The sequence below is a fragment of the Dreissena polymorpha genome, chromosome 2 (assembly GCF_020536995.1).
Source record: "Dreissena polymorpha isolate Duluth1 chromosome 2, UMN_Dpol_1.0, whole genome shotgun sequence".
NCBI classification, from domain to species: domain Eukaryota; kingdom Metazoa; phylum Mollusca; class Bivalvia; order Myida; family Dreissenidae; genus Dreissena; species Dreissena polymorpha.
This window is the reverse complement of record NC_068356.1, coordinates 141,326,441-141,341,852: the sequence shown is the minus strand read 5'-3', so window position 1 is coordinate 141,341,852 and position 15,412 is coordinate 141,326,441. Positions and strand designations below refer to the sequence as shown.

Sequence of the window (15,412 nt, the reverse complement as noted above, 5' to 3'; positions counted from 1 at the left end):
TCGAAAATAAAATGAATTATAGTAAAGTAAAATCTTCTTTTTGCGGTCGTAATGTGTTACAATTCGCAAACTGCGTAAAATTGAATCGAGGCATATGGTGATATTTTCACTTGTTTTACAATTTGTGTGTGAATTTTTTAAAGACTATTTTGCGTACCAGAACAAATACATGTATATCACTACGCATGGTTACATTTTGTTAGATTTTAAGCGCTTTTAAGACTGAATTAAAATTATTGTTAAGGTTATTAGATCTATTTTTGTTTAATGTCACGTTGAAAAAAATCAAATGGGATAAATAGAATCCTAGGATTAGCGTTGAATACAGAGAAGTTTATGTTGCTCGGCTCGAACACCGAAAGCGCTCGCCAAGGCTCGCGCTCCCGGCGTTCTAAGCCTCGCAACATAAACTTCTCTGTATTCAACGCTAACCTAGTATTTTCTATGTTATTACTGTTTCACGCAGAAATTCATAATTATGAACAGTACGCGAAGATATTTATATGTCAGAAAGGGGCACATACAAAACTGAAAACATAATGTTGTATGCTCAAACATACATATATTGTGGCCGTGCTCTGTGAAAATGGGGTTTAATGCATGTGGTCAAAAGTGTCGCCTCAGATTAGCCTGTGCAGTCCGCAATACGATATATTGATAAAGACATTGTATTTATGGCATGTTCACTTCTTTATATGTAATCTATGTAAATGTATACACATGAACTTGCTTGTATGAACATGTATTATGTGTGCAATACAATTGGCATAGTCTTTAAACGCAATCAACGTTCAGTAATAAATAGCATCAAATTGTTATTTGAAGAATGGCGTGATTATGTTTAATTCTTCATATCAAATATGTTAAGCTTATCTAAGGACCGAACATTTTAAATTTAAACTATACACACGAATAACGAACCATTTTAGAACAAGGTAGGAGCATGTAAGCATGTTTTTTTTACAAAACGTTTGCCATATAGAATGATTTTATTTTGATAAATGTTCAATTTCCATTGATAATATATAAATGCGTATAACACCGAATGGACATTAGATTTGAACGTTTTATTGGTACCAGCGGATTGGTTTCATGACGTGACGTCGATTTATGACGCAACGTTATAGACGTGACGTTTTTACTTCGAGATGGACTAGATCAAAACAACGAATGTATATATTGAAGATCGATAATAAATTTTAAAACCAAAGCGGGTATTTGGCGTTTATATTGTTCTCATCATCAGGGAAATAGTAAAATACGGAAATTCCCATTATCGAGGAAACTTCTAGGTAAATAGTACAATACGGAAATTCCCATTATCGAGGAAACTTCTAAGTAAATAGTAAAATACAGAAATTCCCATTATCGGGGAAACTTCTTAACACAGAAAATACAGATGTTATTTATTATTCTAAACTTTGTTAATCTCATTTATTTCTCCAGATCTGTTGAAGGAGAGCACAAACAAACTGTGTTCAAAACATACATACAACACTTAAATAACAATAGCCTTGCGTGTTCCCGTCTTATTTGACTGCCAGTATATTAGCGCTATAGCAGCCGGGATACAGGCAATACCAGACAGTGCGCATAGTCCGGCTGGCAATGTCTGATACAGGACCATGTTGTTAGGAACATATGTTGCCCTGACAACCGCAGCACTGATTTTATGGTAGACTGCGGAGAGGACGAATATCTGTATCAGAGAGGTGATGCCTGAAATGAAAATGTAGTATATCATTAGCGGATAATACACATGCTCATATGATTATTTCTGATCAGACATATTCAACATGACGATGATGATGATGATTATGATGATGATGATGACAGTGCTCCAGTTAGGTTTTGAAAAGGGCAGGGGGGCTTTTTTGTGAAAAAGGCACTTTCGACGCGCAGTATTTTGTGAAAAGGGCACTTTCGACGCGCAGTATTTTGTGAAAAGGGCACGTTCGAGCGCGCGGGTGTTTCTGGAATGCTTTCTATTGCATGTTCATTTATATGTTATAAATAATTGTATTAATCCCATTATTATTGAACCATTCAAATATAATGTCTACAATGAGGATTAAACTAATTGCAATGTAATAAGAGATTTATGAATTATCATATGTAAAAAAAAAAAATAATTTTTTTTTTGAGGGGGGGGGCAGGGCGGAGGTTCGGGGGGCAGGGCGGAGGTTCGGGAGGGCAGGGCGCGGCGCCCTTCGATTTAGGCCTAGCTGGAGCACTGTGATGATGATGATGATGATGATGGCGATGATGATGATGACGACGACGATGATGATGATGATGGTGATAAATATGGTGGTGGTTATGATGATGATAATGATGATGACGATTATCAAGACGATGATGATGACGACGATGATGGTGATGATGATACAGATGATGGTGGTGATGATGATGATGATGATGATGATGATAATGATAATGATGATGATGATGATGATGATAATGGCGATTACCATGACGATGATGATGACGACGACGATGGTGATGATGATGCAGAGAGTGGTGGTGATGATGATGATGATGATGATGATGATGATGATGATGATTATGATGATGATGATATATTACATATAGCATTTAAACATGCTTACATGCAACGGAGATAAATGCGATGCCAATCGTGGAGGTGAACTTGCTGTCAGAACGAAACAGGCAGAACGTTGTAATCATGGCCACGGCTAACATCACCAGCTCCACTAGTGCCATAGCCTGGGTCGTTGTTACCCAGACTGGAGTGTAAATGCAGAGACATGTCAATATGACCAACTTACGTATTATAAGAGCGGCGTCCTGGGAAAACTGGGCTTAAGGCATGTGCGAAAAACTGTCGTCCCAGATTATCCTGTCTCGTACGTACAAGCTAATCAGAGACACCACAGTCGGCTTTCATGGGATTTTCGTTTGAAGCAAGTTTTATTTCCTTTACAAAAATCTTATCCAACCGGAAATAATTTTCCTTGATCAGCCTGTGAGAACATTACCCGCACATAGATCAACCCATTTATGCCTAGTGGACTCTCCCATCCTTCAAATTTGGATCAATTTATTTCCAAAATTATGGATGTCTTGTATATTTATTTCTATATTTAGAATATTTCTTACCAGAGTTGCGACACCTTAAGGGTTTCGCAGGATGGAATGAGTGGGGAGATCAAATCAAATTGTAAACCGATTATTTCTACCAAAAAATTGGGTACGAAAAACATTTGGGTACGAAAAAAATAAATGGGTAAGAATAAAAAAATGTGGGTACGAAAACGTTTGGATACGAAAAAAAATTGGGTACGAAAAAAATGGGAACGAAAAAATAATTGAGTACGAAAAAATTTGGGTACGAAAAATTTGGGTAGAAAAAAAATGGGAACGAAAAAATTTGGGTACGAAAAAAAATTGGGTACGAAAAATTTTGGGTAAAAAAAAAGAGTGGGTACGAAAAAGTTTGGGTACCAAAAAAGTTTGGGTACGAAAAAATGGGTACGAAAAAAAAATTGGGTACGAAAACATGTGGGTACGAAAAAAAATTGGGTACGAAAAAAAATTGGGTACAAAATAAATGGGTCCGAAAAAAAAAAATTGGGTACGAAAAAATTTGGGTACGAAATAAATAGGTACGAAACAAAAATTTGGGTACAAAAAAAAATTAGAAGGAAAAAAATGGGTACAAAAACATTTGGGTACGAAAAACATTTGATTAAGAAAAATATTTGGGTACGAAAAAAATGGGTACGAAAAAAAATTCTGGGTACAATGGGTTCATGTTAAGGTTTTAGCATGGCAGACGCCGGTGGCGAAAAGACACTTCATGACACAATGAGCTTGCTATGACAAAACCTTTTGTCCGAAAACAGCCGAGCTCATATGCATAAATCAGTGAGTAATAGTACTTATACTCAATAAAAGCTAGGCACAGCGTATAAAATCAGAACCACTGGGCTGAATCTGCTGAAACTTGGTCGCATTATAGATTATGGTCCAAACAAGCTACAGAATGAGCGCTTCTGGACCTGACAGCGTAAAACATTAACCGATAACAGACAGCACAAAATGGGTCATTTTGTAAAAAAAAAAGTAAACTTTAAGTGGCATTTAATGACTTTAAGACATCAGAAAGTTCAAATGTTTCATAATCTGCACACTTCGACTTGTTTGTTTTTTTTACAAATTTAGAAGCATTTATCCTTGGGGTGTATATAAACCCTGTTATTCAATGTCAAAAATAGCTAAGCAGCAATTCCCCTTTAACATTATTCCTTATATTTAATTGTATTGTTTAAAAAGATAACTGTGTATATTTAATCATAATGGCTCCGTATTTCACACTTGATAGGCCACTGCTGGGGCTTGAACCCAGAACTCATCTCACATTGTAAGATGCATTTTTCAATTAAACTACAATGACTGTATCGTGTGAAGTGGAGCCAACATACGCCCACATAAGTGAAAAAATCATTACGTCGATATATTTGTCCTGGGCGTTTTCGGACATGTCGCATAACTGTTTACAACAAAAGATGTATACATAGATAAATATACATACATGTAAATGGGGAAAAAATGAACCGTCTATTTTTTATTTTTGCTTCATATAAACACATTTCCTAGCCATGATTTAAAATTATATCATGTTGAAATCATTTTTAGACAGAATATTACTGAAACTGCAATAAACAATAAGATGGATAGATATAATGTTTAATTCTATCTTAATGTTTAATTCTATCTAGTACAATGAACAAATGTTCTTCCGATGCCATTTTCACTAAGGTATAGGTATTGAATCCTGATATATATACGACTAAAAATGAACATCTAAACAGCAGTATTTTACATAAAGAGTACTCACAAAACCACAACAATAATACTCGATGAATGGGCTGTCCGAAATCCGAAAAATATTTACACTACAATAACAAGACGTTAATACAAAATATGCACGTTAACATTATTCAAGATATGAAAGCAATATATCAAGGGATATAGGAAATATTTGGGGTGGTACGCACACTTTAACATAGAGTCAGTGTGCAAATTTCACTTTTGAAACCACTAGCCCGTTCGGGCTACCAGATGGAATTTTTCACTAGCCCGAACCAAAGTTTACTAGCCCGAACTGTTTATCACAAGTTTTTAAAATAAGTTGATATTTTTGCGGTTCTGGATAGATTTTATTGCAGGTAGGGTGTAATTGATAGGGATTGCAACTAACAGTTGATCCCAATTAACTGGAAATGTTATTATAATATTTCAATGACACAATACGATTATAATATTTATGTATGAGGATATTCGTCAATCAATACCTTACATGCAGTCAAGATGCAAAGGTATATATCCAGTCTGTAAATAATTTTAGATGTCAATTGTCCCAAATTTGAAATCCGAAACATTTAGCCGAAAGTCTGAGGCCGTATGATAAAGCGAATAGAGGGCAGTGTCTCCTCCCCCTAGCTTACTGTTCTTTTTTATAGTCTTTCTAGGTCCAATTCTGGTGAGTACAATGTGAAAAATTATCAACCAGACCATCCGTAACATCGCATGTGTATTCATCATTCTAGATATTTTTTTATCAAGAATGTCGAAAATAAATTAAAATCGACAGATAATACCGTATCTGGAAACAACTGTCCAAAAACATATCAATGTCAGTCTTTGCACGTGAAATAAAATATGCATATCGTTTGACTGCCAAAACTGAAAATCAGTAAAAAGTAACCAAGCAACTACGCTATCAATATATAATTTGGTTGACATATTCTATTAAAATATGATATTGCAATGTGTTAATTCGTCAATAGATCATTACAAATCCAAGATGGCGGACATTTAAAACATTTGTAGACTTGTATGGTTTTCTGAAAGTACAGCAAATTGAACAAGCTGGGTAGATCCGCATTTTATTCGCACGGTATCAAAAAAAAATGTCATTCAAACTCTGTCATGTCAACATAATCGGAAGGGTGAGGAAACGCGATACGAAGCTAAATAAACCCTCTAAGGTATGGTTCGAAAAATCAATAGCCCAATCGGGCTAGTACCCATGGAAATTCAGTAGCCCGAAACAAGATCAACTAGCCCCGGGCTAGTGCGAATTTCAAACACTGTAGAGTTATCAATAATATGCATATTCTACATGGAAAAAGTGTCATAATTCTTACGAAATGCAAGTGAAACAGTTGTCTGCTCTTGTATTTAGGTTGGGGACATGTTGGTTAAGAAATATGGAAGCAATACGTCAAGGGACATAGGAAATATTTGGGGTGGTACGCAAACTATAACATTTGCACGCTAACGCCAATGCCGGGGTCAGTAGGATAGCTCCACTTTATATATTTCATATATAATAGTCGAGCTAAAAAGTAAATATACTATATTAATAAAAACAAGCTTACCTCAATCACAACTTTAATGCAATGCTTATAACAATAAAGTTACAATGATATTTCATTGATTAAAACTAACTTATTACTATTGGTTGCCCGCACTGGCAACCATCTTTAGTATTTTGGTTGCCCAGATAAAAAATAACGAGCCCAGAAATATGTACATGTGTATATTATACTTTCTTTTAATAAAATAATAGATAATTAGATAAATTTGCTGACATTGCACTACTCAATGTTTGATGTTTTATTATGAGCCTGAATTTGATCATTTCCTATTCCTAAATAATGAATGTTATTTAACTAGTATTGATCCATGGTGGTCAATTGTTATTCAATTTTTATTGCACTGAATTGTTTTAAGCTTAAAAAAAAAAAAAGTTGCCCGGCCGGACTATCAACTTTGGAAATTGAGTTGCCCAGGCCAAAGCTACTTGCCCTGGGCTCACGGGAAACCACTAATTTTCATCCCTGTATACCCTTTCATTTTCTGTTCTTCCATCCCATTCTCAAAATGAATTTTAAACCACAATACTTTATAATAACATTTGTATTGAATGCTGACCATATTATGACCCAAAAAACAATTTTACAAACCCATAATCCAGTCGCAGCGAGTTTTTTTATTTAGTTTACCATTATCAGTGTTCTCTGTAAGACCGGCAGCGGGCCATTTCGCCGGTTACATTTACTCTAGACGCCAACTATTTTCCCAAAGTATATCAAGTAAAATGTCACAAATGCTTTAGTTTTACTGCATAGTTGCTGGCCATATAACTGGCTACTCAATTTTTTTTGGAAAACACTGAATTATGCATGACAAACACTAAATATTAAAATACATCTTAGAATTGTTTGTAAAATAAAATGACACTTTTAGCTTGTCTTCATTGAAATCCAAAGAGTAAAATAATATCATACGAGATAAGACAAAAATTGCGCTATCAATGGAATGGAAAATTAAAGTAAAAAAGCCAGAATTTACATAAATTTATAGTTGATAAACACAACAAGGTAAAGGTAGTTTGTGAGATATAATCATTATACAGTTAGTAAGGCTCCATTGGTCATTTTCGCCTCGGGTACTACATGTACTTACATGCACCTCAGGTACTCTTAAGTACACTGACATGTACCCTGGGTTCAATAAATATACTACAACGTACTGGTGAATTTTAACGCTAAATCGGTTGTTGTTGGCAAATTTGTAAAAATTATTTATGTTCACATTTATGTCAATTTTCTGCTAAACAGCCTTTATAGTATCTAAACGCATACTCAAAAAGCAACATGATGCAGATATTTTGAAAAAGAAGTTTGTTTAAGGTAAACAATATCATTTTACAGTAATCAGTAGCGTGTTTTACGACATCGGATTTTGGGCGGATATACAACTAGGGTACAGTCTAACATCACCGGGTACGTTTAAGTATATTTACCATACCCGGAGTACATGTTAGTATACTTTAGAGTACTTGGGGTACATGTAAGTAGAACCCGAGCCGAAAATGACCAATCAAGCCATAGTAAGTGAGTGATGGTGTATGGGATATACCTCCTCAGTAATTTCATACCATACGAGAGCTTCGCTGTTTGATCAGTTTCATCTTTTCCATTTGATATCATGAGTCAGAGAAAAAAAACTCAATAATGAAAAAAAAAAAAGGTAAATAGAGGGACAAATGTTTTCTTCCCATTCATTCATTCAATTTAGATTTAATGATTAATTTGTCCAGTGTGAGTCTTTACATATACTGTTAATTTGTTAAACAGTTAAAACACAAGAGTTGTCCTTATATTATATAAGGACCACTGTCACACAATATCATTATAAAAAAATGATAATATTAGGACTGTAAAAATACATTCGAATTACTCGAATACGGCTGTGGATGATTCGTATTCGTTATTCGCCACCTCCCGAACCGAATATTTGACGAATACAAACAACGTGGTTCGAGTTTGAAAGTTTAATCATCTTACCTTACAAATGAATGTTCATACAATTAACCCCTATATTTAAATGTTCTTCTCCTAATTCCGGTGTTTTTCATCATGTTTACCCCACCCACTATGTTACACAGTGAGATTATCAACAAAAATGGCGGGAACCGGTTAAATATTTACGACATTGAAATGAATTGAAAAATCTTTCGTAGTTGTTTAATGTTTATTTAGGTAAATACGAATGATTTGATGCTTAAACATACACACAAAGGATAAGCAGATGCAATTTCTTTTTTGTTTATCTTTACGACAATGATTGTGCAACTTATCAACAAACATGGAGCCTTGCACAAGGAATGCTATTGGTATCGTTGACATGCCTGCCAAATACACGTTGTTTGTCTGGCGCTACTTTGGTTTCCCCCAAAAAGACGATGAGACGATGACAATTTGCAGTGTTTTGTTATTTCAAAGTGTTATATGTCATATTTTCAGTATGCAATGATACTCAATTAATCAAATTGACAAATACACATAGTTTCATACTATATAATGTCATGTCAAGTTGTCAGTATTACTTTTGTTCATTGAAATTCATATTCACGAATAAATATTCATATTCGCTACCCTGTATTCCTGATACGTATCGTATTCGTCACCTAGTGTATTGGTTACAGCCCTAGATAATATAGGCATATGATATGGCCGTAATCAACTTTAAATAAAAAATAATTACGAATATCTTTAAACTGAAACCTTTTTTATAATAGACTTGTTTTTTTCCTCAATCATTACTAGCGATAGCTGTTTTGTCACAAATTAGAGGAATTTGCAATGCAAATGGTCAGTATTTTACTTAGAGGAATTTGCAATGCAAATGGTCAGTATTTAAAAAAGTGTGCAACTCATTTTTTCACATTTTTGAACAGTTAGCGACTTTTTTTTTTCTCACAAATTTGAACAGTTTGAGACTCATATTTTCACAATTTTGAACAATGCTCAATAAATTATTTTCACAATTTCCAACAGTCACAAGTCAAATTTGTTCACAATTTTGAACAGTGTGCAACTTATAGGGGACAAAAATATTTCTAAACTGCACTCGTCCTGCAGGAAGAGTGCATTTAAATTTGCACTCGTCCTGCAAACACATGCACTCGTCCTTGAATATGTGTGAAATAAATTTTTCAAAGGGCTCATATGACTAATAAAATTGCCTATATCACTGCTAAAATGCTGCTTACTCAGTTATTCATGCCAGCTGATCAAAAAAGAAATGTTAAGCAGTGAAATAAGTTCTTTATGAGGAACACAAAATAAATTAATGAAGACTGCTGTTTTACTTTTTCTAATGCTTGCGTGATTTCTGTTTCGGACGTTTGAACATCAACCCCCCCCCCATCCCTTTAAAGAACGCTCAAATGTCAGATATTTTTCGGACGAAATTCAGACTAGTTATAAACTGTACTCTGCAGTTAAATAATTCTTTAAAAATCAACACTTACAGTGAATGCAGTTGGATGGTTCCCTGTCAACATTGACACCAACATTTACATGTACTCGGGACTTAGTCTCGCATAACAATGCGCACCTGTTGTATGAAATTTACAATTACTATTTCCAGTTCATTCTCGTTCTACTTTCGGAATAGATATGCTTTAAGAAAATGATTTTATTTAATTATTTACGGGTCCTAAAATACATATTTTAACATCTGCTTTTCCTCTTGTCCTGTAGGACGAGCGCTTTAGGGAAATTCACTTGTCCTTATAAAGTTTTCACTCGTCAATATGAGCGGACGAGTGGAATTTTTGTCCCCTGACTTATTTTTCCATAATTGTCTAGATGGCGAGGCTCATTTTTTACAACCTTCAACATTGTGCGACTCATATTTCACAATTTCCAACATTGTGAGACACTTTTTTTTACAATTTTCTAATGTTTGCGACTGATATTTTAAGAATTTTAAACAATGCGCGACTCATTTTTTCACATTGTTGAATAGTCAGTGATTTTTTTTGCTCAAATTTACAGCCGAATTTCGGCTGCTTCCCAATCGCAAAAATACACGTTTTTTCCCGAAATTCTGACCAAAATTTCCCAAAAAAAGCCCAACTTCCAAAAAAAAAAAAACATTTTTTTTTTTTTTTTTAGAAAGAAGTCTCATAAAACTTACAAAATATATAACTTGAATTTAGTCATTTTTGTCCATAAATCATTCCCAAACTTGCCACTTTTATTGATTAAAAAAACAACAATTTGACCAGACTCCTTTTCTAGAAAACTCCCTGAACATGCACTTAAAAACAATATCACAATATCACTTCTGTTACTTATAATCCTATTTATAATGTTAATTTTTTCCCAAGTTCATGGTTTATCGCGCTATTTTTCCCAATTTCACGGTTTATCGCGCTTATTTTCCCAATTCAAAAGGCACAGGCTGTAACAAATTAAAGCAAAAAAAATCACTGAATAGTCACCACCCATTTTTCTCACTGTGAACAGTGCGCGACTCATTTTTCCACAATATGAACAGTGTGCGACTAATGTTTTCAAAAAATGAGGCGGCCGAGGTTGCTGCACAAAGATAAAAAGCCCACTGCAATAAATTTTATCCAAAAAATAGCAACATGGCTTATTGAAGCTTAACAACCCTTTCTACATGTACTTTCAACAAGCACACAGACCAATGACAGTAGGACTACTGGCACTGACCGTTGGTTCATCAGCATGAAAAATGGGTGTCAAAAATAGCACAAATAATGTAAAATGTGTAATATGCATGTATAACGATGAAACTTACCAACCACTCGACCAGGAAACATCTGTTGCAGACTATGTGGGATTCGGGATGCTCTCCCACTGGCATCATATGCAGATCAGTGGTCACAAGAACGTACACATCATTAATGTCAGCAATATATATCTCCGACTTCAAACACACAGCTTGCAAAATCGCTGAATATTGCACAAAAGCAGCTTCGTTACAAACTTCCAGCAACTCGAAATCCACAAGGCTGACAAGCAGTCTCGTTCCCCACCAACTTTGACTTCGCAGCGAAGGCATGTTTTTTTTGGGAAACCGTTAACATCTCACAACTAAACGTATACTACGGAGATTGACACGTTAAAAAATAAATTACTGTAATCACTTCCAATTTGCGCACTACGTTAAAATCCAGTTCCATTTTGTCTTTATTGTTGAAATGTTACTCTACACATTCGCTTTGAAAATAGCGGTTGGCGTGTTGTTGGAAGTACATGTACATGTCGAATGTGTTATTGTAAAAACTATTGGTATTGTGTTTTTAGTGCAGACATTGTATTTAAGTTTCGATTTCTAGCTTAAATTTATATATTTTGTTCAATAATTTGAGTTTAAATCTGATTGTTTGTTGCTTACTTACGAACTATTTTTTATGTGTAAATATGCATAGACGCTAGTGGATATGTAATCAGGTTACCATATTTACAACAATAAAATTTAACGGTTGTTTGTTTTTGTTTGTTATGTTAATATTTTCTTAAACGTATGTTAAACGCAAGATGAAATTATTAATTAATTTTGGAATAAAATCGCATTATGTATTATTTAAAATCAAATTTGAATTGCCTAGCGCGTGAATTGTCTCCTGGGGGTGAATTGTGTTTGGGTTGCTATTAACGCTATTAACGCTTCCGGCGAGAACTCATTTTATAGCGATTGCGCAATAAAAAACACCACTTTTTCGTCATTTTATCAAAAACTTGACTTTTCCCAGACATGACGAATACGCCATCGTCTAGATCGCGTTCTGGTCCATATACAGGTCAAATTTCAGGCACAGTGTTGGGCCAGTTTTCATGGCCCACAAATCGCGGCTATACCCTGGAGCTTAACGAAACTTAGCCCCCTTTATCATTCGTTCGATTGAACGTCATCAATGATGACGTCCAATACATCACTCATTCCATACAGAAATTTCTTTAAGCAAACAGCGCAGACCCTGATGAGACGCCGCATTATGCGGCGTCTCATCTGGGTCTACACTGTTTGCAAAAGCATTTTTTTCTAGACGCTAGGAATAAATGGGTTAGGCCCAGTTTTCCCAGAACGAGGCTCATGTGCTTATGTTTAGACCTATTAATTGTAGTTATTGTAGATTGAATCGAACGCTTTCGGTTCAGTAAGACACTTATTCTGTTGCCTGGGTAGACAATGTAGTTGATGTTTTTTGAAATTTTGCCAGAGTTATGGATCGAACGCGGGACCTCTTTCATAGTATGATGGAATATAGACAATACTAAGTTTGTGTTATGTACATGATTAAGGATTAGGAAACCTAAACAACGAGCATTTTTATGCATTATATATTTGTATGATAAACACATACACAAAATTGACGTCACTATGGTTTGCCGTTTTCAAATATGTCGGATACGCCAAGGTGTTATTACGTTAATTCAAGTATGATGATAGAATAAAACTAATTACCGAGAAATTTCTTTGCAAAATAATACAAACGAAACATGAAACTATTAAAGCACCTTTACACTACATATCCTATACTGAATAATCAGTTGTGATCTTTTTTACGGATGGTATCTACCATGATACACGTATGGGTGCTGCTCTAATAACGAGATATCACTACACGCATGGGTGTTAATCTACAATTAATCAAAAACTTAATAATACAAGTATATATATTTTTTTATTAAGATACGGATAGTCAATTTACATTTTGTCTTGTTAGACAAAAGTTAAATTACAAAACATCCCGAACATCCATATTTGACTATACAAATATTAACCTTTAGTTTGAACTTTTCTCATTAACATACATGTCTCATTCCTTCTCAGTGCGTTGCTACTTCTCAAATGGTATTTCTCTCCCTAATGCACGGCGATATTTTATTTTTAGCAATGTTTTATATTTGACTTTAAGACAAAAGGTTGGAAAAAACAATTTTCGTCAATCTGGGATAAAGTCCCCTTTAAGATCGTTCTAGATGTCTCAAATTACCTTCAGTCTGACCGTCTGTTGCCAGCACGCAGTGACCGCCGTCACACCGGACCCTCGCAAACAGTCCCAGCTCCTTCCCGGCACTGTCGATCCACCACTTGTTAATGAACGTCCCAGATGCGCAGAGTACCAGAGCGGTCATCAGCGAAGCCTGTGTGGTCAGCAAGGAACATCGGACGGTTCCGCAAGCCATTGTATATGAGCCTCGTTCTGGGAAAATGGGGTTTAAAACATGTTTAAATGCATGTTCGTCAAGTATCTTCCAGATAAACCTGTGCAGTACGCACAGGCTAATCAGGGACGACACTTTTGGCTTGTATGATGTTTTTCTGGATGGCTATAAAGATTAACTTATTTATTTTTAACGCACGGTAATCACAATATATTAAACAATATAGACCAACATTAAAATGGACCAATGTATTGTAAAAAATAACATTATGTATTTGTTTACAAAGCACAAACCTAGCGTTGGTGCAAAATATTGTCGTATGATATTATTGCTTCGTACAAATTTAAGCAACATATAAAGCGTAGAACTCACATACAGTATTAATCCAATACTCAGCTAGACACTGTTAATCACTTGTTCATAAAGATATGTTACAAGTTGCGGAAATTTTTGTAAGACACACTCCAGCGTAAATGGTGTTAAAATATCTTCAACAGTGTTTCCGGAGACAGAAATGTAAAACGACACAAGTGTGTGTTTCCTGTTATGTCCTTGGTCTTGCCCTATCTGCGATCTTAAGACAATTTGAAGTTTTGATAAATGTCTTTGTGTTTAACTGAGGTCGTTTGAAGCTCATAAAGTACATTATTTGCTTATAACGAAAACGTTTCCAAATCACTGACAACCATTCACATTGACAGCAATTCATAATGACAACCATGCACACAAACAATCAGACACACTCACAACCATGCACACTGAGAACCAGTCATTATGACAACAAGAAACATTGACAACCAGATACACTGTTAACCAGGCGCAATTACAACCAGATATTCTGACAACCATACATAATGTTAACCATACACACTGACAACCATACACACTGGCAACCAGTCGTGCTGACAACCAGGCACACTGACAACCAGACACACTGACAACCATGTACACGGACAACCATGCACACTGACAACTATTCACATTTACAATTAGACACAATGACATCCAGGCGCACAGACAACCAGTCACACTGACAACCAGGCACACTTACAACCCTAAACATTGACAACCAGTCACACTAACAACGAGGCAAACGGACAACCATACACACTGACAACCATGCACATTGACAACCACGCACATTGACAACCAGACACACTGACAAACAAGCACAGAGACAACAAAACACACTGACATCCATATACATTGACAACCAGGCACATGACAACCAGTCATACTGACAACCCGGCACACTGACAAAAAGGCACAGTGTCAACTATACAACCAGGCGCAATGACAACCAGTCACAATTACAACCATACACGCTGACAACAAGTCGCACTGACAACGATGCACACTGACAACCAGTCCCACTATAAACCAGACACACTGACAACCAAGCACACATACAATCAGACACACTGACAACCATGCACCATGGCAACCAGCCATTGTGACAACAAGCCACACTGACAACCGGGCACACTGAAAACCAGTCACACTGAAAACCAAGCACACCGACAACCAATCACACTGACATCCATATACATTGACAACCAGGCACACTGTTAACCATACTCACTGATATCCATATACATTGACAAACAGGCACACTGACAGCCAGTCATACTGACAGCCAGTCATACTGACAACCAGGCACACTGTCAACCATACTCACTGACAACAATGAACTGACAACCATGCACACTAATAACCTTGCACTATGTGAACCATACTCACTAACAACCATGCACACTGTAAACCAGGCACTCTGTAAACCATAGTCACTGACATCCATATACATTGGCAACTAGGAACACTGACAGCTAGTCATATTGACAACTAGGCGCTCTGACAACCAGGCACACTCTCATCCATACTCACTG

General features: G+C 35.7%; 1 protein-coding gene and 1 long non-coding RNA gene across 2 annotated transcripts; one reads left to right on the top strand and one right to left on the bottom strand.

Moving 5' to 3' along the window:
- The first annotated feature begins 1,152 nt into the window (after window positions 1-1,152).
- On the top strand, window positions 1,153-13,790 carry LOC127869242 (uncharacterized). Its single transcript, XR_008044484.1, has 2 exons — window positions 1,153-1,292; window positions 13,361-13,790. It is a non-coding gene; the product is annotated as an uncharacterized LOC127869242 (long non-coding RNA).
- On the bottom strand, window positions 1,395-13,945 carry LOC127869237 (uncharacterized). Its single transcript, XM_052411621.1, has 4 exons — window positions 13,820-13,945; window positions 13,355-13,564; window positions 2,610-2,747; window positions 1,395-1,719 (listed from the first exon to the last, which is right to left on the bottom strand). The coding sequence occupies exons 1-4, from the start codon at window positions 13,878-13,880 to the stop codon at window positions 1,499-1,501; spliced, it is 630 nt and encodes a 209-aa protein (XP_052267581.1). The 5' UTR covers window positions 13,881-13,945; the 3' UTR covers window positions 1,395-1,498.
- Window positions 13,946-15,412: the final 1,467 nt, after the last annotated feature.

What these genes read in the sequence shown, in the direction of transcription:
- LOC127869237 (XM_052411621.1), bottom strand. Translation starts at nt 13,880, where the DNA reads ATGTTGCTTAAATTTGTACGAAGCAATAATATCATACGACAATATTTT. An exon ending in ATATTTTGCACCAACGCTAG is followed by an intron (nt 13,565 to 13,819) that starts GTTTGTGCTTTG and finishes CCATTTTCCCAG; the next exon opens with AACGAGGCTCATATACAATG. An exon ending in AACAGACGGTCAGACTGAAG is followed by an intron (nt 2,748 to 13,354) that starts GTAATTTGAGAC and finishes TTTACACTCCAG; the next exon opens with TCTGGGTAACAACGACCCAG.